Below are 21244 nucleotides of genomic sequence, written 5' to 3' on the forward strand. Positions count from 1 at the left end.
GGCCGCGCAGCGTCAGCAGCGCCGCGTCGAGGCCCGGGCCCTCGGTGTCGCGGTCCGGGCACCGCGCGACGCCCGCGGCGAAGACGCGCTCGGCCTCCGCGTACTCGCCGTACTTGTTGAGCACGGCGCCGAGGCGCAGCCAGGCCTGGGCGTCGGTCGGCGCGTCGCGCACGAGGTCCTTGGACGCGCTCAGCGCCTGCCTGAAGAGCTTGACCGCGGGGTCGACGGCCTTCTTCTTCTTCGGCGCCGCGCCGAAGCCGCCGCCGACGGCCTTCTTCTTCTTCTTGACCGCGGTCTTGGCGTGCAGAGCGGTGGAGCGCGTCGCCGGGCCCCGGACGACCCAGCCCGCCGCCAGCGACAGCGTCGCGAAGCACGCAACAAAGCGTCGAGACGGAGCCATGCTCGAGTAGTTCAAGGCCCTTCATGTTTCCCCTCAACATGAAGCCCGCGAGAGTTTCGATGGGCGCCCCAGACTTCTAGCGGATCCGAGGGGCTGCTCCGTCGCGGACCATGGTCGAGTTCGCCCCCACGCGGACGCGGAGATCGTCGTCGCGGGAGTCGCAGCAGGGCCATCCCGAGGAGACGACGCTCATGCGGCGCCTGAGCGCCGACGGCCTCGACCCGACGCTCATGCGGCGCGAGCGCACGGACTCGACGGGCGAGGTCATCCCGGCGACCGTCGAGAAGCCGCTGCGCGAGGCGGAGCTGCTCTTCGAGGAGCAGCTCGAGTCCATGCAGGACGCGCCCGCCGGCCCCTTCGGGAGCCTGCGGCGCCGGAGTCGGCGGACGCAGTCCGCGGCGGCCACCGAGTACGACACGTGCGACGACTACGACGACGACGACGCCTACGACGAGGACTACGAGGACGACGACGACGACGACGACGGCCGCGCGGCCCCCGAGGAGCGGGACCGCGTCAAGTCGGACCGCCACACGCGGCGCCGCGGCGGGCACCACGAGCAGCTCGGCCACAACAAGCGGCGGAGCTGGGAGGACGTCGACGCGCTCTGGTGCCCCGTGACGCACCCCTGGGGCGAGGCGCGCAACGAGGTCAAGGTCTTCGAGAAGCCCGACGCGGAGACGAAGCAGCGGCTCCGCGCGCGCGTCGCCGCGAGCCCGGCGCTCGCCGCGGCCGCGCCGCGGACGGCGTTGCGCCGCTGGCGCCTCCTCAAGAACACGGTGCTCGCCGTCGGCGCGCTCAACGACATCGTGCGCCAGTCGCGGGAGATCCACAGCAACCCCGTGAACCGCGGGTCGCTCCGGAGCCACCTGAAGTCGTGGGGCGTCGCCGCGGACACGCAGAAGCAGCTCGTCGTGCCCTGGTTCGTCTTCCAGCCCGACGACCCGACGCGCGTCGCCTGGGACACGGCGTCGGCGCTCGTCATGCTCATGATGATCTTCTACATCCCCTACAACGTGTCGTTCGTCGGGCCGACGTACGTCTACTACGTCTTCGACTGGTTCCTCACGGTCTTCTTCACGGTGGACATCTGCCTGAGCTTCGTCACGGCCTACGAGCACAAGGGCCGCACGGTGACGGACCCGTCGAAGATCGCGCGGCACTACCTGCGCACGTTCTTCCTCCTCGACGTCGTCGCGACGTTCCCGATGGACATCGCGCTCGCGGGCCAGACCAAGGACAAGCACAAGGACCTCGGCCGCCTCGCCAAGGCCTCGAAGCTGCCCCGCATGTTCCGCTACGTGCGCGTCTTCCGCTTCATGCGCATCGTCCGCGTCTACGGCATGGACGGCATCATCCAGCGCGCGATGGTCCGCGCGCAGCTCAACCCGGGCATGGTGCGCATGTGCCAGATCGTCATCGTCGCCCTCGTCGGCGCCCACCTTTTTGCGTGTTTTTGGTACTCCCTGGGCACGACCTACGAGAACGAGCACTACACGTTCGACGACTGCCACGCGTACGCGCGGCACAAGCAGTGCACGTGGATCCAGATGGAGGGCCTGAGCCGGGGCGACGGCAACTTCTTCCTCTACATGGTGTCCCTCTACTGGGCGCTGACGACCATCACGACCGTGGGCTTCGGCGACGTCGTGCCGAACACGGCCGACGAGATGGTCTACACGTGCTTCGTCATGGTCATGGGCGTCACCTGGTACGCCGTGCTCATCACGACGGTGGGCAAGATCTTCCACGGCATGGACTCCAAGGCCTCGGACCGGTCCGCGCGGTCCAAGACGCTCAACACGTTCATCCACAAGCACAAGATCTCCGCGCCGCTCGCGGCGGCCATGCACCAGCACCTCCGCCACCAGTTCGAGGTCGGCCACGGCTGGCGCGACGAGGAGAGCGACGCGAGCAAGCTCATCTCGTCCCTCTCGAAGCCCCTCCACCGCATTTTGGCACTGCACCTCGAGCGCAAGCTCATCGCGAAGATCCCGCTCTTCGCGGCGAAGCCGCGGCTCTTCGTCGCCGACGCCGTCATCAAGCTCGTCCCGCTCCTCAGCGCCGTCGGCGAGGTCGTGCTCCAGCGCGACGAGGTCGCCGACGCCGTCCACTTTGTGGTCTCCGGCGAGGTCGCGGTCCGCGTGTCGTCGGTGCCCGGCGCGCGCCAGCTCGCGCGGCTCCGCGCGGGGTCCTACTTCGGCGACGAGGGCTGCCTCCTGGGCGCCCACTGGAAGGCCATTTTGTGCGGCGGCGCGACGACGGAGATGCAGCTCATCAAGAAGCCGGACCTGAGTTTGCTGTTGGCGACGTACACGGACGTCGCGCGCGAGCTCGTCGCGGTCGCCACGGAGCGCCTCCGCCGCTGCTCGCTCCTCTCGACGGCGACGCCCGTCGCCGAGGCCCAGGCGGCGCACGCGCCGCACCTGCGCTCCGACTCGACGACGAGCGTCCTCTCCGCGGCGGACCCCGCGTCGCCCGGGCCGCCGCGGCGCGCGCCGCGCGTGGGCTGCGGCGCCTTCGTCCTCGCCTGCCTCGACGACGGCGCCTGGCCGCCGGACCGGAGCGACGAGGCCGCGCGGCTCCGGGCCGCCCTCCGCCGCCGCGCGCTCGCGCTCGACGCCGCGCCGGCGGCCGCGCCGCCGCCGCCGCCGCCGGACGACGACGACGACGCGCGCCTCGCGGCGGAGGCCGCCTACCTCTACGAGGAGCGCCTCGTCGCCGGCGCCGTCCACGACGCGCGCTTCCTCTCGCCGTCGAGCCGCCGCGCGCTCGCGAGCGAGCTCCTGTCGCTCGTCGCGTCCGCGGCGTCGCCGACGCCCGCCGGCAAGTCGCGGCGCCGGAGCTCCCTCCGCGCGTCGTCCCAGGACGCCGCGAAGGACGAAGGGTAATGGTGTCGAAGCGAGTTACCATAACATGCGCTCGCGCGCGTCGCGCCGGCGGCGACGCCGGCGGCGGCGGCGGCGCTCGGAGCTCGAGATCAACTTGCCACAGCAAGTGGTCGGCGTCGAGGCCGCGCGCGCTGCGCGCGTCGCCGCGGCGCTGCAACCAAACGCGTCGCGCGACATCGCATAGATCGCGGCCGTGCGCGCATCGCATCGCATCGCAGCGCTCGCGGCGATGGCGCGCGCGTGGACGACGGCGCTGCGCTGGCTGCTCCTCGCGGCGCTGCGCACGAACCACGCGCACACTGCCTGCGGCCCCTGCGAGACGCGCGTCGTCGTCGCGACGACGATCAACGCCGTGCGCACGGCGTCGCTGCTCGTGCCGAGCGCGGCGGCGCTGCGCGTCGCGCTCCGCGTGTACCACGAGAACTCCGCGGACGCGCGCGCGGGCCACCGGGGCTTCCGCGCGGCCGACGAGCTGCCGCGCTGCGTCATCCGCGAAGCGACGTGCTTCCGGGACTACGACCTGCACGTCCTCTACCCCTGGCTCGAGGCCTTCGCGGCGCGCGGCGACGAGCCCGGCGGCGCGGGCCGGTCGTCGTCCGTCTTCGGCCTCGCGTACGACAACTCGATGCGGCGCGCGCGGCGCGGCGCGCTGCCCAAGCACGCCAAGGGCCTCACGGTCAAGGCCCACTTCATCTTCCGCAAGGTCGCGGCCCTGCGCCACGCCGTCGAGGCCGCCGCGGCCGACGCTTCGACGGACCTCGCGGTCTGGGTCGACGCGGACGTCGAGCTCGTCGGGCCCCTGGACGACGCCGCCTTCCTCGCCTTCGCCTTGAAGCACGACGTCGCGACGATCCACCGCTACGTCGTGCCCAACGCCGCGGACGCGACGGGCTGCGGGTCGGCCGCGGCGTACTTCGACCCCGCGTCGGCGCAGCGCGCGCTGCCGGACACGGGCTTCGTCACCTTCGACGCGACGTCGACGAGGGCCTTGGACTTCGTGCGCGCCTGGAGCGGCTACTACGGCACGACGCACGCGGCCCGGTCGCGCTGCCTCAACGACATCTGCGTCTACGATCGGGTCCTCGCGCCGACGGACCACCCGGACGGCCCCGCGGCCGCGGACGGCCTCGCGGCCGGCCTCGCGGCCGGCGCGCCGTCGGCCTACGGCGGCGTCGCGGCCGTCGCGGCGTCGCTCCTGCCGCCGGACCTCGCGGCGCGCGCCGACCCCGTCGCCGCGCTCGACGCGTGGGTCCGCGACTACGTCTACGGCGGGCCGCGCGCGGCGCTCCGGGAGGGCTGGTACGCGCTCTGCGCCGAGGCCTGGGCGCCGGCGCTCGCGGGCCGCGCGGACGGGCGCCGGGACCGCCACCAGCTCGACGGCGGCGCCGCGCTGAGCGCGGCGGCGATCGCGGCGAAGTACCGCGTCGACCTCGGCCGCGCGCACCCGTGCCCGTCCGCGACGAACTTCACGTCGCCCTTCCACCTCTTCGAGTACGCGCTCCACGCCAAGGGCGGCGCCAACAAGACGGACTGGCGCCGGGCCGACGACGAGGCGTCGCCGGCGGCGCCGGCCGCGGCGGCGCGGGCCCGGCCGCGCGCGCTCGCGTCGCGGCCCGAGTCGGCCGTCGGCCGCTGGCGGGGCTTCCGCCGCGAGTCGCTGTCGCACCCCTTCGACGCGACGCGCGTCAACCTCGGCGGCGCGCTCCGCGCGGCGCGGGACTGTGTGGAATTCAACCACTGGTTTGGGTGGTCCTGACCAACTTCAGAATTCTCTAGCTCGGTCAATTCGAAGTCGATTCGGCTGATTTTTGGACGAATCGATTGCTCTCGTCGAGTTCTCGAAGCACAGCCAAAGAGATTGCGTCGAAAATGTCGCATTGAAGTCGGGTTGAAGATTTGAATTCCACACAGGCGCGGGACACGCGGCTGCCCGTCGGCGCCGTGCTCGAGGCGTCGCGCGCGTTCGGCGCCGTGCCCTTCTACGACGCCCTCGAGGCGCGCAACGCGACCCTGGGCTACGCCGCGTCGGGCCCGGCCGTCGGCGGCCGGTCGACGCTCGGCCTGCCGCCGCCGCGCGCGTGCGGCCTCGACGCCGACGCCGTCGCGCTTCAAATCGACTGGCTCCGCGACGGGGCCTGCGACTGCGACGGCGGCGCGGCCTGGCGCATGGAGGGCACCATCGGCCTCGGCGGCGAGCTCTCAGCGCTCCTCAAGCCCCTCGCGGCCGCCGCGGACGAAAAGCGGACGTTCCGGACGCCCGCGCTCGACCGCGTCGGCTGCGCGTCCGGCGACCTCACGTGCCTCGGCCTGCGGCCCCTCGACCGCTGCCCGGCGAGCGCCCCGAAGGCGTCCGAGTCCGCGCGGCGCTACTCGCGGGCGGCGGAGCCGCGGATCCCGGCGCGGCACCGCGGCCGCGGCCTCTTCTGGTGGACGTCGCAGGCCGCGGCGTTCCTCCTGCGCCCCGACGACGCGACCCTCGAGCGCGTCTGGCGCACGATGGACGCGCTCGGCTGGCGGTCGCGCGGCCCCGTGCTCGGCGTCCACGTGAGGCGCGGCGACACGTGCCTCAAGGGCGGCCGCGACGAGCTCCGGAAGCACAAGGGCCGCGTCTGCGACGGCCTGCCGGCCTACGCGGACCGCGCGAGGCGCATGATATCGCGCTACGGCTACCGGGCCGTCTACCTGGCCACGGACGACGCGGACGTGCTCGCGAACGCGACGGCGGGCGACGCGTTCGGCGTGCCCGTGCTCGTCGCGAACCGCGGCGTCGACCGCGCCCGGCTCTACGGCCAGGGCTACTACAACAAGGTGCTCCGGGCCATGGGCGACGCCGCCGCCGCCGACGACGCCGCCGCGCTCCTCGACGACGTCTTCCTCCTCGCGGCCGCGGACGGCTTCGTCGGCAAGTTCACGTCCAACGTCGCGCGCCTCGCCTTCGCCCTCGGCAACGCGTGGAAGGGCGGCGACTGCGTCGCGCCCTTCGATTCGCTGGACGCGACGTGGTGCGCCGACTTCGGGCGCCTCACGGGCGACTCGGTGAACGGCAAGTTCCTTTGTTAAATTTTATCGGTGGCTCCAGATCATCATGACAGTACTTGCAGTGCACTGTGCATACCTCTTGGGTGGCTCTGCGGGGCTGCTGCGAGGGTGGTAGTCGACTTTTAGAGAAGTCGGCCGCGCCGCGCGAACACGCGGTCGCCGCCGTCCCCGCGCCGTCGCGCCGGAGCCGCCGCGACGTAGCGTCGACCGCGCTCGAGCTTTTTTTGCGCGAGGCCGTCCTCCCGAGCCACCATGTCGTACTACGAGGAGGCGCGGAAGATGGAGGAGGAGCAGCGGAAGAACGCGCCCCTCGAGTACGACACGGACGAGGAGGAGAAGAAGGCGAAGAAGCTCGGCCCGTCCTTCCGCAAGGAGACGCCCAAGCTCGTCCAGGCGTCGATGGCCGCGGAGCTCGCGGCGATGCAGCAGCACGTCGACGCGGAGCACGCCAAGGAGGACGTGCTCAAGGCCGAGCGCAAGAAGGCCGAGGCGGCCATCAAGGAGGCCAAGTACATGGAGAAGCGCACGGAGCTCGGCTTCCCCATCCCGCGCGAGCTCGAGGAGTACAAGCCCGGCGACCCGCGGCCGCTGTCGGCGTCGGAGCTCCGCGTGCTCAACATGTCGAACAAGGCCAACAACCTGCCCCTCGTGGAGGCGCCCGACCTCCCGCCGGACTCGCGCTGGCTCGCGCGGCCCAAGGACAGCGTCTTCTCCATGCCCGAGTCGCGCGACAACACGGCGATGATGGAGCAGCGGCCCAAGGGCTCCAAGTGCTTCTACATGATGGGCGAGATGGAGGACCAGAGCGACACGGGCGTCCAGTACATCATCGAGCTCAAGGACCTCTGGCGGCCCGTCGTCTGGCTCGCGGACAAGGCCATCCGGCGGCTCCAGGACGAGGGCGGCGAGTGGGGGCCCAAGGTCAAGGGCTACCCGGCCTTCGACCCGAAGAAGGGCCAGCACCTCGGCCGCTTCGACGGCGAGAGCGACACCTGGGTCGAGGTCGGCCCCTACAAGCGCTACCCCATCGACACGTCGCTCGAGGACATCCCCGAGGGCGCGAACATCCGCGTCCGCTGGCGAAACCACCCGACCTTCGTCCAGAAGAAGGAGTTCTTCCCGCCGGCGCCGGAGGAGCTGCCGGACTTTGAGCGCTACGAGCGCGAGCGCACCTGGGAGCTCATGGAGCCGCCGCGCGGCCGCGGCGCGGGAAGCGCGCGCGGGGGGGAAGCGCTGTCCGATCGACGCCGCGGCCCCCGATGTTCGGACGAGCGATCGCGCGCTAGCTCGACCACACCGTCCGATGCGCCAGGTACCCGCGCGACGAGTTCTACAAGCTCGAGTGCGAGGCGCACATGAAGGAGCCCCGCGGCGCCCTCAGCGAGCTCGAGACCTACCTCTTCACGCGCTACAAGTACGAGACCGCCGTGACGGGCACGGCGACGCACCTCAAGGACGTCGCCGCCAAGGACGACGCCGCGGTCCGCAAGGAGGTCAAGGAGATGCGGACGACCTTCGAGAAGCAGAAGGCGACGCTCGCCGCCGCGGAGATCGAGTACGACCGCCAGCAGCGCGTGCTGCTGGCCCTCAAGCGCGACGTCGAGGCCCTCGAGGGGTACATCGCCGACGACCGCGAGTAATGGTCCAACGAGCCTCGCGGCGGGGAGCGAAACGCGCGCGCGCGCTTCCGCACGCCGAAGCTGCGCGCGAGGGAATCGCTGCTGAATTTGCGCACTTACGCGTCCGCCTAGCGGGCCTTGGGCTTTCTCGAGAGCCGCGTCGAGAACTTTTCGTGCGCGGCCTCGCCGAGGCGCCGCGCGATCTGCGGCACCGCGGGGTCGTTGACGAGGCTGTAGGCGAAGGTGAGGACGATGGGCGCGAGGACGCCGGCGAAGACGTACTTGATCAGCCGCTTGTAGAGGTCCATGCGATACCTCGCCATGCGGTGGTCCCGGCCCCGGCGCGACTTGTGCGCGCTGTTGACGTTCCGCCGCGTCGTGTCCTGCGCCGCGACGCCGTCGAGCACGGCGCACCAGACGACGAGGAAGACGTAGGCGCGTCGGTGGAACGACATGGTCGCGTCGGACTGCGGCCGCGTTGCGCGCGCTGCGGCCAGCGGCACTCGGGCAGCCCAACTGGGGCAGCGGTGATGTTGACGTTGCACAATTAGCATTCTGCGTGCTGACGTGCTGACGCCGACGTTTTACATTTGAATTGCTCGGAGAGCGCGGAACGCTCGCTCCGATCGGCAGCGGACCGAATCATTTTTCGCCGGGCTCTCGGGCTTGGCACGCCTGCCCCCTCTCGACCGACGCCCGGCGCCCCGGCCCACCATCGCATCCCCGCGCGCACAGTGAAGGGCCGTTTAGGGGCGTGCGGTTGGCGCGTGCCGGTCGCTCGGCCGCGCGGCGCGGGGCCCGCGCTGGGGCGCCGCGGTCGGCGCGGCGTCTCCGGACTTTTTTTTTTTTTCCTCGGGGGCTCGGGGGGCGATGTCGACGGGGCGGCGGTGGGGCGTATGTGGATGGGCTCACGCCGCGGCGGCGAGGGCGCGCGGCGAGTCGACGCGGTCCTCGTCCGTGCGGAGTTTGTGGAGGATCGTCGCGGCCTCGTGCTCGGCGTTGGAGCCGAAGGTCGCGAGGAGCGCCTCCTTGAAGTTGACGACGGTCATCTTGGGGTCGTCGAGGCCCGGCAGCGCGCGGCAGGCCGGGGCCCGGGGCGCGGCGGCGAAGCCCGGCGCCGGTGGCGGCGCCGCGGCGCCGAGGAAGCGGCGCCGCTGCTTCGAGTTCCACCGGTTCTTGATCGCGTTCTCGGAGCGGCCCTGGAAGGCGCGGGAGATCTCGTTCCAGCGGTTGCCGAGGACGGCCTGGAGCGAGACGAGGAGGTAGTCCTCGTTGGGCGTCCAGGGCGTCTTGACGAGCTGCGGGTCGAGGTGGTTCTGCCACCGCTCGCGGACCTGCTTCGTGAGCCGGCCCGGGAGGAGCTTGGCGACCTCGGACCAGTTGAAGGCCGCGTCGACGCCCGCGCCGACGGCGCGGCGCACGACCTCGTCCTCGTGGGGCGTCCAGGGCCCCTTGACGAGGCCGAGCTTGAGGACCTTCTCCCAGCGGTCCTCGCACTGGCCCGGCGACCGGCCGCCCTCGAAGGCCGCGGCGGCGATCTTCGCCCAGTCCCGGGCCCCCTCGTCGGGGCCCGACGCCTCGATGGTCTGGCGCAGCTTCTCGTCCTCGCGCTTCGTCCAGCGGCCCGTCTTGGCCGCCGCGGGCCGCCCGGACGCCCGCGAAGGGGACGTCGCCGGCAGCGGCACGCCCGCCGCGAGGCCGCCGAGGGCCGCGCCCCGCTGCGGCGTCACCACGCGGGCCGAGGACCCGGCGAGGGGCGCCGACAAGGGGTGCGGGAACTGCGCGGCCTTGAGGATCATCACGGGGTCGTAGCAGGCGTTGAGCTGGCCCCCCAGGGCCCCGTGCAGCGGCGACACGGCGTTGACGACCTGGGGGATGCGGGCCCGCTTCAGGGGGGGCTGGTCCGTGAGGATCGGCGGCGGGCGCGACGGGTTGAACATGTCCATCGCCCCAGGTCAGCGAATTATTACGCGTCTCGGGGGGGACGGCGCTAAGAGAGAGCGCTTTTGAGCGCGACAGAGCACCGGACACTTTCGCCCGAAGCGCGCCGATAATCTAAATTGGAAACCCAAACTTTTGCCTTTTCTAGCGGGTCTCTTTAAAGCCCCACCCCAGCGCGGCCGGCTGACCATGTCCTCCCTGCCGCGCATCACGCCCACAACGCCAACAGCAGAACAACAAACGCCCGCGAGGCTACGGAAGCTCGACTTCGAGGAGGCACTCGCCAACACCCGTCGCAGCCATATTTCCTTCAAGTTGACGTTCATGATGCCTTGGGAGATCGAGCTCTGCGCTAAGAGCTGCGGTGGCGGCGTGATGGCGCCGTCGCGTGCCGCTGCGGTCGTTTTTGCAGTATTGTCGCGCGTCGCAGCGTTCGCACCGCCTCGCGTCGCAGCGTTTGCCGCACCTCGGTCGATGGCACGCACCGCTCCCACGGCGGCGCTCGCGACGCCGCAGTCCGTCACGACCTTCGAGGCCGCGCTCACGACGCGGCGGAACGACCAGTCGCTTTGGGACAACCCGCGGAGCCTCAAGGACGCGCTCGGCGGCGACGTGCCCTTCGCGTCGTCGGAGGTCGTCGCCACGGACTGCGGCGCCGCGCGGTTCCGCGTCGACTACTACCCGCGGGGCCTCACGGGCGCGCGCGGCGCGGCCGTCTACCTGCGCTACGTGCCGCGGCGGCCCGGCGACGAGGTCGACGCGTCCTTTGCGCTGTCCGTCGTCGCCGGCGGCGCCGTCGTCGCGACGTCCGCGGGCTGCGGCGGCGCCGCGCCCGGCGGGTCGCCGGCGTGGCGCGGCGCGATGACGTTCTGCGGCCCCGCGGAGGCCGTGGAATCCTGCGGCCGCGCGGCGGACTGGGGCGCGCACGCCTGGCCGCCGCTTGACGCGTCCGTGACAATCCGCGGCGAGATCGCGGTCTGGGCGGCGCGGTCCGGCGAGACGTCGTCGTCGCTCCGCGGCGCCGTCGGCGCCGTCGCCCGGGCGGCGGCGCCCGGGCGCGACGGCTTCCGGAGCGGCGAGGTCCTCGTGCCCGTCGCCGACTCGCCGGCGGGCGAGGCCGCGCTGAAACCGCTCGCGTCTGGCGGCGAGTATCGCGTCATGGAGATCGCCGGCGGCTTCCGGGGCGGCGACGCTCAAACGCTCACGGTACGGCCCGCCGTTGACAACACGGCGAACGTCGACGGCGTCGCCTGGCCCGTGGCCATCGACGCGCGCGTGCCCTCCGTGACGTGGCGGAACCGCTTCGACCCGCTCGCGTTTCCCGCGCGCGTCGGCCGCGACGTCGCGTCGAACCCCGCCGTCGGCGGCGACGGCGCCAAGGCCGTCAGCCTCGTCGTCGCGTGGCTGCTTTCCGCCGTCGCGCCCATCCCGCTGGTCCTCCTCGCGCGCACCTACGCGTCCGTCTACGTCATCCCGAGCGAGAGCATGGCGCCGGCGCTCGCGAAGAACGACGTCCTGCTCGTCGACAAGGTCGGGCTCCGGCGCATGGCGCTGCCCGAGCGCGGCGACGTCGTCGTCTTCGACCAGCCGCCGGCGCTCCGCGAGCTCGTCGGCGGCTCCGTGGCGCCGAGCGCACAATTTGTGAAGCGCGTCGCGGGCCTGCCCGGCGACGCGGCAGACTTCGCGCCGCGCGACGCGCGCGCCGACGCGCCGACCGCCTGCCGCGAGCCGCCCAAACCCGCGCTCGCGGACGCCGTCGCGGCGAACGCGCGGCGCCGGGACGGGCCCGTCGCGCCGGGCGCGGTCTGGGTCCGCGGTGACTGCGACAGCGTCAGCGTCGACAGCCGCATCTGGGGCGACCTGGACCGGCGCTACCTCGTCGGCCGGCCGACATTCCGCCTCTGGCCGCCCGCACGCATAGGGCCGCTCTAATTCTCTAGGACTACTGCGAGTAAGCTACTCCAAAGCACCAGTAGCGCGAGTCCGTTACTTCCGACGCCTACCGCAGGAGCCCCGTCGTCAGGCGGCCGCCGTCGGCCGCGCCTCCAGCCTCGGCGGGCTTGGCACGGCTGCTCGCCGAAAAAAAACGGCAAAAATCTCGACAAAAATCTCGAGGCCGAGGTCGGCGTCGTCGCCCTCCACGGACGTATAGATCTCGTGCGCCGCAAATCATGCGCTTCGTTCTCAAGCCCCTGCTCGCCCTGCTCGCAACTACGTACGCAAACGACCTCTTCTCCCTGCTCTCGGCCTGCGAGAACGTGACCATCGAGTCCGTCGAGTCGCGGGGCTTCAGCTGCTTGAGCGTGGACAGCGGCGCCGTGGCGGCGGGCGACGACGCGGCGGCGACGCCGGTCTGCGAGGACACGAAGGCGTGGACCGACGGCTCGAACGGGTGCGCGGCGTACGCGCGGGCCGAGGCCGACGGCGAGAAATGGTGCGAACGATTCGGCGCGCGCGGCGCGGGCGCCGACTCGGCGGCGGAGCACTGCTGCGCGTGCGGCGGCGGCACACTCAAGCCCTACCGCTTCGGCGTCGGCGACGCGATCCGGTTCCGCGAGCACGTCGACGGCGACGGCACGGGCGACGTGTACCGGCACGGGCGCTTGGTCGACGGCGTCGTCGTGGCCGTGCGGCCCACGCCCGACTACGCGTACTCGGCGCGCATCAACCGTCGCTTCCCGCTCGTCTTCCTCGCCGAGGAGGCGCACGCCGCGGCGCCGCCGCCGTCGCGCGACGGCCTCCTGCTCCTCCCCTGCGACGCGACGGACGCGTCCGAGCGCGCGGAGCGGCTCTGGCGGCCGTCGGCGTTCGAGTCGGCCGAAGGCGAGACCCTGGTGATCCTCGAGCACGCGGTCTCGGGCGCGCGCATCAGCGCGGACTTTGGCGACGAAAAGTTCGCGAAGAAGCAATCGCTCAAGTTTCCCGGCGAGGTGCGTGCGCCCGACGAGCCGCCCGCCTTCGGCGGCGACGTCCTCCGGCTCCGGAACGCGTTCGACGCCGGCGTGCCCGCCTGGGCCGACGTCGTGAACATCGGGCGCCGACCGAGCACGAGGAGACACGCGCGGCCGCATTGTTTGACGAGCGCCGCGTTCGGCAAGCCGTCGTACGACAAGCCCGAGTGGACGGAGTGCGGCGAGGAGCCCGGCGCCGCCGACGCGTCCAAGGGGCTGCCGGCGACGATGTGGCGACTCGCGTGCGCGGACGACGACGCGCGCTACGAGGGCGACGCGGCCCTCGCGCGCATCGTCGACCTCCTGTCGCGGCCCGCGCGCGCGATCGCCGCGATGGCGCCGTGGGCCGTGCTCGGAGTCGCGCGAGCGGCGAGCGCCAAGGACTGCAAGGCCGCCTTCCGCAAAATGGGCCGCGTCCTGCACCCGGACAAGCGCGGCGCGCTCGCGTCCAAGATCGACGACCCGGAGGCCCTCGCGCGCGCGGACGACCTCTTCCGCGCGGCCCAGGACGCCTACGACGGGCTGAAGAACTCGGACGAGCAGGCGCGGGAACGCTTCCGCCTCGACGAGGAGACCGACGACGGCCTCTTCGGGTCCTCGCGCGATGTGTTCGAACTGACGACGCCCGGCGATATTACCGTCGAGGACGACGGCGCCGTCCGCCTCGCCGTGACCGACACCACGACGCTCTGGGTGATTTTTCTGTACAATCCGGGATGCATGATGTCGCGGACCGTCGCGCCTCTCGTCGAACTCGGCGCGCGCGCCGTCAAGGCCGGCCCGCATCCGGCGGACGTGGACGTCAAGTTCGGCGCGTTCGCGTGCGGCCACCACGCCGAGGCGGGGGGCAGCTTCCAGCGCAAGGGCTACGCGGCCGTTTTCGAGGACGCCGTCTGCAAGAGCGTCGAGCCGGGCTTCTCCGAGACGCCGCGCATCGGCTCCCTCGTCGAAAACGGGGGCACGCCCGCCTGGGACGCGTGGCGCCAGTCGTTCGGGCGCGTGACGATCGAGGCGACGCTGGACAACATTCCGGCGAGACTCGCGGCCTTCGCGCGCCAGTCGGCGCGCCTGGTCGCGTCCGCGGCGACGCTCGAAAGGGCCGAGGACGCCGAGGCCTTCGCGGAGTTCCAAACGACGAACCTGAACAAAACGCGCGCGATCCTCTTCGTCGACGGCGCGAGCCCGCATGCCTCGGCCGTGGAGATGGCGCTCGCGTCGCGGGCGCGGAGCCTGCGGCACGCGGGCGCGGCCGTCCTCGTCGCCGAGTGCGAGGCGGACGAGAACTGCGACGCGGACGAAACGCCGCAGATCAAGATCTACGGCCCCGAGTCCCTCGGCGGCCGGTCGCTCGTCGACGAGCCCCTGGCGGACCTCCGCGACGCGCAGGTCGCCGTCTCGGCGGCCGCCGCGTTCGCGACGGCCGTCTCGAAGACCGACGGGTCGCTGACCGACGACACGGAGACCTTCACGCCCGAGGACGACTTGCCGCGGGAGCAGTCCGGCGGCGGCGGCGGCGGCGCGGCGCCGCCGGACCCGACGTGCGAGCTCGGCGCGCCGGACCCCCGGAACATCGGCGCGCCGCCGACGGCCGCGCCGCGCGACGTCGAGCCGCCCAAGCTCGAGCCCCCGAAGCTGTCGAAGCGCAACGCCGGCCAGGACACGTGGGCCAACGCGGGCGCCAAGAACACGGGCGCGCGCGGGCTCTACGGCGGGAAGCCCATGGGCGGCATCGGGATGGGCGGCACGGCCCGGATCCGGCACTAACACCTAATAGTAGTAATACACGAGCGTGCCGTCGAACTCACGGCCCGGATCCGGAACTAGCGCTTAATACACGAGCGTGCCGTCGAACTGGCCGTGGTAGCCGCCGTCGCGCCAGGCGACGTAGACCTCGAGGTTGCGCGCCGCGGCGCTCTTGTGCTCGTGGCGGACCGCGAGGTCGAGCGCGCGCTGGAACTTGTCGCCCTGGAAGTCGCGGAGGGCCGGGTCGATGAGGTCGCAGATGGCCGCGTTGTTCCAGGCGTAGGGCGCGTGCGGGTAGAGCTCCGTGACCTCGTGCATGAGCCGGCAGCCCTCGTCGCTCTGGCCGAGGAGCAGGAGGCACTTGCCCCGGAAGACCATGACCTTGGGGTTCCGCGGCACGCGCAGGTCGTCCACGGCCCGCAGGCCCCGCGCGAGGAGGTCCGCGCTGCTGCGATGGTTGTCGCCGTGGTGCAGCAGGTACTCCGCGTACGTGTCGAGGCACCGCCAGTCGTAGGGGTCCGCGCGGACGCAGTGCTCCAGGAGCACGACGTCGTTGCGCCAGATCTGGCAGAGCTCGCGGTCCGCCTTGGCCGCGGCGCCCAGCGCGGCGGCGAAGCCGACGAGCGCGAGCAGCCCCGCGACGAGCGCCCGCGGCCGGCCCCGCGCCGCGCCCGCGTCGAAGCTCGAGGCGAGCGACGCGGCCGCGAGCGGCGCCATCGCGAGCGACGGCAGGTAGAGGTAGCGGTCGCCGCCCTTCTGGATCATGCCGTGCTGGATCAGACCGCAGGTCGGCAGGAACATGGCGACGACGTGGACCCAGGCCGCGAGCGCCGCGCCGCGGTCGACGCCCGCGGCCCACCGCGCGGCCGCCGCGCCGCTCAAAAAGACGAACGCGGCCGCGGCGACCCAGACCTCGGAGTCGTCGTGGCCCGGCTCGAAGTAGAGGTCGCGCTGCGTGTAGTGGGGGCTGAGCTTCGCCGGGTAGGCGGCCTTGGAGAGGCAGAAGAAGATCGTCACGAGGCCCTTGGCCGCGCGCTGCTCGACGCGGTCGAGGCGGATGACGTCCGCGTCCGGGTCGTGGCCGAGGCGGTTCGCGCGGAGCGTGACGGGCACCATGGCCGCCGTGACGGCGGCGTAGCCCAGGAGGTGGCCCGCGCGGGCTCGGAGCGCGCGCGCTCGGATCAGGACGAGGTCGAGCGCGAAGACCGCCGCGGGCGCGGGGATGGTCACGCTCTTCGAGAGCGTCGCGCAGAGGTAGAGCGTCGGGCCGACGACGCGCAAGACCGCCGTGCGCCCGCCGCGTCGCTCCGCGCGCAGGAGCGCGACGTGGGTCCAGAGCGCCGCGAGCATGAACGACGCCGCGAGCGGGTACGGCTGCGCGGACGTCCAGCCGACGACCTCGACGTGGACCGGGTGGAGCGCCCAGCACGCCGCCGCCGCCGCCGCCGCCACGCGCCGGCGGCGCGGCGTGGCGCCCACGGCCGCGGCGTCCAGGACCGCGGCGCAGACCGCGAAGAGCGCGACGGCGCACGCCGCGTGCAGCCCGAGCGTCGCCATGCGGTGGCACCAGGCGTTGACCGTGAGCAGGCCCGACGCCTCCTCGAGGTCCGCCGTCGCGCGCTGGACCAGCGCCTTGAGCAGCCAGCCCAGCGGCTCGAAGACGTTGACGCGCTCCGCGGCGAACATCTTGCGCAGGAGCTCGCGGCTCAGCGGCTTGCGCACGAGCTCGTTCTCGAGGAAGTTGGACCGGTCGTCCCACTCGCCGGCCAGGCCCCAGCCCAGGTACGCGTCCAGCATCGGCGCGTAGGCGGCGAGCACGAGGCCGACGATGGCGCCGGCGAGCGCGACGCCCAGGAGGGCGTCGACGACGCTCCACGGCGTGCTCGCCGCCCGCTTCTCCGGCTGCGGCGAGCACACCGGCTCAGCCTCGCACGACGACGCCGACGCGTTGACGTCGTCGCACGACGAAGTGTCGCCATGGTCGTCCGAATCCTCCACCATCGCAGCGACGCAGGGCTGCCCTTGCGGCAACTCCGGTTTCTTGAGGCGATTGATCCATCGAATCACGATCGTTCTTGCAAGCGCATGCATGCATCCTCGTGTAGACAAACAAAACAGAAGCGTGTATTAACAGCACCTCACCTTCGCCGCTTCTGCGCGTTCGTCGCGAGCTGGCCGCAGGCCGCGGCCTCGTCGTCGCCGCGCGCGTTGCGGACGCCGATGAAGAGGCCCGGCGCGTGGGCCTTGAGCTCGCGCTGGAAGGCGCTGACGGCGTCGAAGGACGGCCGCTGGAAGGCGTCGGCGGCGTCGATGGGGTTGTAGGGGATGAGGTCGACGATGAGCCGCGGCGTTTCCGCTCTCACCGGCTGCACGAACTCCGCGAGCGCGCGCGCGTGCTCCAAGCTATCGTTCACGCCCGCCAACAGCGTCACGGCCAGCATGACGCTCCGCTCCTTGGAGTGCATGGGCCGCGTCGCGCGGAGCGCGTCCAAGAGACCGTCGCGGAGCGCCTCGGGCTCCCAGGCGGCCGTCGGCACGAGCCGCTTGCGCAGGTCCGCGTCGACGGCGTGCACGGACCTGGGCAGCACAAGAGTGATAAAACGTCGCTTCAATGTGAGTTTTCCGCGCGCGCGCGTTACGGAAAACACATCCACGCTTCGAGACCGTTCCGAGAGATGATCGCTCGTCCAAAAATCAGCCGAAACGAGTGGAAAATGGCCGAGATCGGAGCCTTTGAAGTTGGGAATTTCGCTCTCTTGTGCTGCCCTGGCACGGACCACGCGAGCTGGCCCGGCGCCGCGGCGAGCGCGAGGAACGCCGACGGCGACGGCCCCACGGTCGAGAGCGTCAGGCGGTGCCGGGAGAAGCCGAAGCGGTCCGGGTCCGTGAAGCACTCCGCCGCGGCCTTGGCGTGCTTCGGGTTCGTGCCCGCGTCGCCCATGCCCATGAAGACGATGGACCGCAGCGGCGGCAGGTCCGGCACGCTCCGCGCCGCGCGCAGCGCGAGCCAGAGCTGCGCGGCGATCTCGTCGTCCGTGAGCGACCGAATCAGGCCCATCTTGCCCGTCGCGCAGAACGCGCAGCCCATGGCGCAGCCGACCTGGGAAGACACGCACAACGTCGACGTCGCCTTGCCGCGCGTGAGCTGCGGGATGAGCACGGCCTCGACGGCGTCGCGGTCGCCGAACTCCACGAGGAGCTTCGTCGTCCCGTCCTCGGCGGTCCGCGCGTCCGCGCAGCGCGCGTCCGCGCCCGAGCCGTAGGCCGCCGTCAGCGTCTCGCGCGTCCACCGCGACAGCTCGGGCGTCTCCTCCTGGACGCACGGGTCCCGGCCCTCGCGCAGCGCCTTCCACACGGAGCGCGTCCGCGCCTCGCCGATGAGGCTCCGCAGCGACTCCACGGGCGTCGTCAGGAGGCCCGGCGCTCTTAAAGAAGAGGTCGTCGTCAATGGCTTTGCAATGGTCGAGAGCGCTCGGGTCTGTGCGAGAAGCAGCGCGAGCACTTGCAGCGGCCGAATGACCTTCGTCATGGCCATCATCGTCACGAGTGCAATGTCGCCGCGACTTCATCATGCCGAAGGAGCAGCCCGATTGCTGCCCGTCGGCGTCGGCGCCTTTGCGCGCCGCTGCTGCTGCGTTAGCCGGTGATGGGGCTGCGTTGGGAGCTCACTATATCGCTCTAGACGAAACTCGGCAAAAAAACAGGCATCCCTCTCGTGTAAAGTCTGAGGCCACAGGACACCAGGCCCCATGATTGAAGACCGCAAGTGGCGAAGCACGATAAGTACGCCAGGCTAGACTCCAAACGGCACCAGAGCGACCCCGAGCCGGCGCAGGCCGCTCCATCAGGGCCGTAGGGACCGGGGGGGGGCTAACAGGAACGCAGAGCGTCGGGGAACTCGGATGGCTCCTGCGGCGCGGTCACGCACTCGGGCCACGGTGCGCAGCGCCCGGCCTCGTTGTCCGCGGAGTCGGGGTCGTATCTCTCTGTCGACCTCTCCCAGCATCGGAGATCTTATTTCATCCGTGAGATCACTCGTTGGAACAAAAAAAGTGACCCCGTGCCGCGTCCGCGCCGTCCGCGCCGTCCGCGCCGTCCGCGCCGTCCGCGCCGTCCGCGCCGTCCGCGCCGTCCGCGCCGTCCGCGCCGCTTCGCGGAAGGGAGATTCGAAGCCGCGACCCCCTCGCGTCCAGCGGGGCATCCAGCGGTTGGGAAGAATTTATTTCGGGCCTCATCAGCCGTTCCCGTACATAAACGCCCTCCCTTTGTGGCCCATGATCACACACCCAATCCCACAAAGTTTGCCGGCGATTCGACCAATCATCGACATGCCAGCACGCGGTGGACATCCAGCGGAGGAAGCAGGGATCGTATGCCCCGAGACACCCGCATTGCGCGCCGAAAGAGGCGACTCGCCCATGCTCTACGAAGCGCCCGCGCTCATCGTTATCTTCAAAAAATCCTAGAAAATAGAGACTTGGCCGGGGGTTCGGTAACCTTTTCGATTCGCAAATGGGGCGCCGCCCATTAAAAAAACGTTTAGGTTACCGCGAAACGGCCTCGATGGGGCCGAGCTAGCCTCGAGTCAAGCCCGCCGAGCGAGATGAGGGGCCGGAACGAGATCCAGCGGGCGTACTTGTCGCGCATCGCCACCGGTGCCGTTTAACATACTAGTACCCCGCCGGCGGGATATATATGCTAGGTGGCGACGGCGATCAGTCTTTCGACGGAGCCTGGGTCACCACGGGGTTCACTTGGAGCTCCACGTCGACCCCCGACGGGGGCTTGAGGTCGGCCTTGGCGGACCCGCGGCCGCGTTTCAAGCACACGGCGACGCCGAGCCTGAGGACGACGACGAGCATCAGGACGCCTGGGACGCGGCCGTGTTCGGCCGGGACGACGACGTCTTCGCGCACGTCCCCACGTTCTGGCGCAGCGATCGCGACGTGTGGGGGTTGGCGCTTAATGCCTCGGGCCTCCCCCGCCGCGAAGGCCTCGCGCATAAGTACGCGCATTCGGACGTCGTCGCGGCCTTCGTCGGACGGCGCCGGTACCGGTGCACCGAGGGGGTTGACCGCCGGTATGCCTGGTAGTATGCGCCCGCTATGCGGGCTTTATGCGGGCTTTATGCGGGCTTTATGCGGGCTTTATGCGGGTGGTATGCGGGTGGTATGCGGGTGGTATGCTGGTGGTATGCTGGTGGTATGCGGGTGGTATGCGTCTGCTATGCCGGTGGTATGCGGCTGCTATGCCGGTGGTATGCGGCTGCTATGCCGGTGGTATGCGGCTGCTATGCTGGTGGTATGCGGCTGCTACGCTGGTGGTATGCTGGTGGGCTGCTATGCTGGTCTTATGCGCCTGCTATGCTGGTGGTATGCGGCTGCTATGCTGGTCTTATGCGGCTGCTATGCTGGTGGTATGCGCCTGCTATGCGCCTGCTATGCGTCTGCTATGCGCCTGCTATGCGCCTGCTATGCGTCTGCTATGCGCCCGCTATGCGTCTGCTATGCGGCTGCTATGCGGCTGCTATGCTGGTGTATGCCGTGGCTGGTGTATGCCTGGTGGTCGGCCCCCTCTGCCGGTGCAGGCCTCGGTGCCGGACGGCCGCGCGGCCCCTTCCAGCCCGAGACCATCGGTGGACGCTCGCGGCGTAGAATAAAGACGGTCGCGCGCGCCGCCGTAGCGCTCCTCGCGACGATGTTGTTCGCCGGGCACGAACCCGGTGACCCGCCAGCGTCGCGACGCGAAAAAATCCGCCCCGGGCCCCGCGGACCCGCCGCCCCCATCGCAGCGCGCGCCAACAATGTCGTCTCGTCGTCGCCGTCGGCGCCGCCGCGCCAGCACACGTCGCGCCCCATCGTGACGGGCACGTCCGTCCTCGGCATCAAGGCGCGCCCGCCCCGCGTCCCGCGAAAGAGCGCGAACCGTCGAGGACCGCGCGCGCGCGCCCCTCCGCAGTACAAGGACGGCGTCATGCTCGCGGCGGACACGCTCGCGTCCTACGGGTCCCTGGCCATGTTCAAGGACGTGCAGCGCATCTCGAAGACGGGCTCCTACACGCTCGTCGGCGCGTCGGGGGAGATGAGCGACTACCACGCCATCCTCCGGAAGCTCGAGGGCCTCGAGCGCGACAACCTGAACGCGAACGACGGCTTCGAGCACAGCCCCGTGGAGATCTACAGCTACCTGCGCGCGGTCATGTACCAGGCGCGGAACAAGTTCAACCCGCTCTGGAACTCGCTCGTCGTCGGCGGCTACAAGGACGGCAAGGCGTTCCTCGGGTCCGTCGACCTCCGGGGCACGGCGTACGAGGACGACGTCATCGCGACGGGCTTCGGCGCGCACCTCGCGCTGCCCATCATGCGCGCCAAGTGGCACGCGGACATCGACGAGGGCGAGGCGCGCGCGCTCCTCGAGGACTGCCTCCGCGTCCTCTTCTACCGCGACTGCCGCGCGCTGGACATGGTCGTCCTGTCCAAGGCCACGGCCGACGGCACGCTCGTCTCCGACCCCTACAAGATCGAGACCGACTGGTCCTCCGCGTCCTTCGTCGTCCCCAAGGCCGGCGAGGACGGCGACGGCGGCTGGTGACGGGCCCGCGTCCCGCGGCCGCCGCACCCCACACGCCGCGGCCCGCCTAAGCGCACTGGCAGCCCTTAC

At 71.2% G+C, this 21244-nt stretch overlaps 4 protein-coding genes across 4 annotated transcripts; 2 read left to right on the forward strand and 2 right to left on the reverse strand.

Annotated features, from left to right (window-relative positions):
- Positions 1-9094: 9094 nt before the first annotated feature.
- Positions 9095-9568, reverse strand: AURANDRAFT_15177 (hypothetical protein; the record flags this gene model as incomplete). Its single annotated transcript, XM_009038917.1, has 1 exon — positions 9095-9568. A coding segment is annotated over one exon (474 nt), but the record flags the coding sequence as incomplete, so codon positions are not given.
- A 2493-nt stretch (positions 9569-12061) lies between these two features.
- Positions 12062-14605, forward strand: AURANDRAFT_64081 (hypothetical protein; the record flags this gene model as incomplete). The annotated part of the gene is made up of 1 exon (XM_009038629.1): positions 12062-14605. The coding sequence occupies one exon, from the start codon at positions 12062-12064 to the stop codon at positions 14603-14605; it is 2544 nt and encodes an 847-aa protein (XP_009036877.1).
- A 2117-nt stretch (positions 14606-16722) lies between these two features.
- Positions 16723-18122, reverse strand: AURANDRAFT_64082 (hypothetical protein; the record flags this gene model as incomplete). The annotated part of the gene is made up of 2 exons (XM_009038916.1): positions 16723-17161; positions 17362-18122. The coding sequence occupies 2 exons, from the start codon at positions 18120-18122 to the stop codon at positions 16723-16725; spliced, it is 1200 nt and encodes a 399-aa protein (XP_009037164.1).
- A 2093-nt stretch (positions 18123-20215) lies between these two features.
- AURANDRAFT_69799 (hypothetical protein) lies at positions 20216-21240 on the forward strand (the record flags this gene model as incomplete). The annotated part of the gene is made up of 3 exons (XM_009038630.1): positions 20216-20306; positions 20376-20473; positions 20543-21240. The coding sequence occupies 3 exons, from the start codon at positions 20282-20284 to the stop codon at positions 21173-21175; spliced, it is 756 nt and encodes a 251-aa protein (XP_009036878.1).
- Positions 21241-21244: the final 4 nt, after the last annotated feature.

The sequence above is a fragment of the Aureococcus anophagefferens genome (genome assembly GCF_000186865.1).
Source record: "Aureococcus anophagefferens unplaced genomic scaffold AURANscaffold_9, whole genome shotgun sequence".
NCBI lineage: Eukaryota > Pelagophyceae > Pelagomonadales > Pelagomonadaceae > Aureococcus > Aureococcus anophagefferens.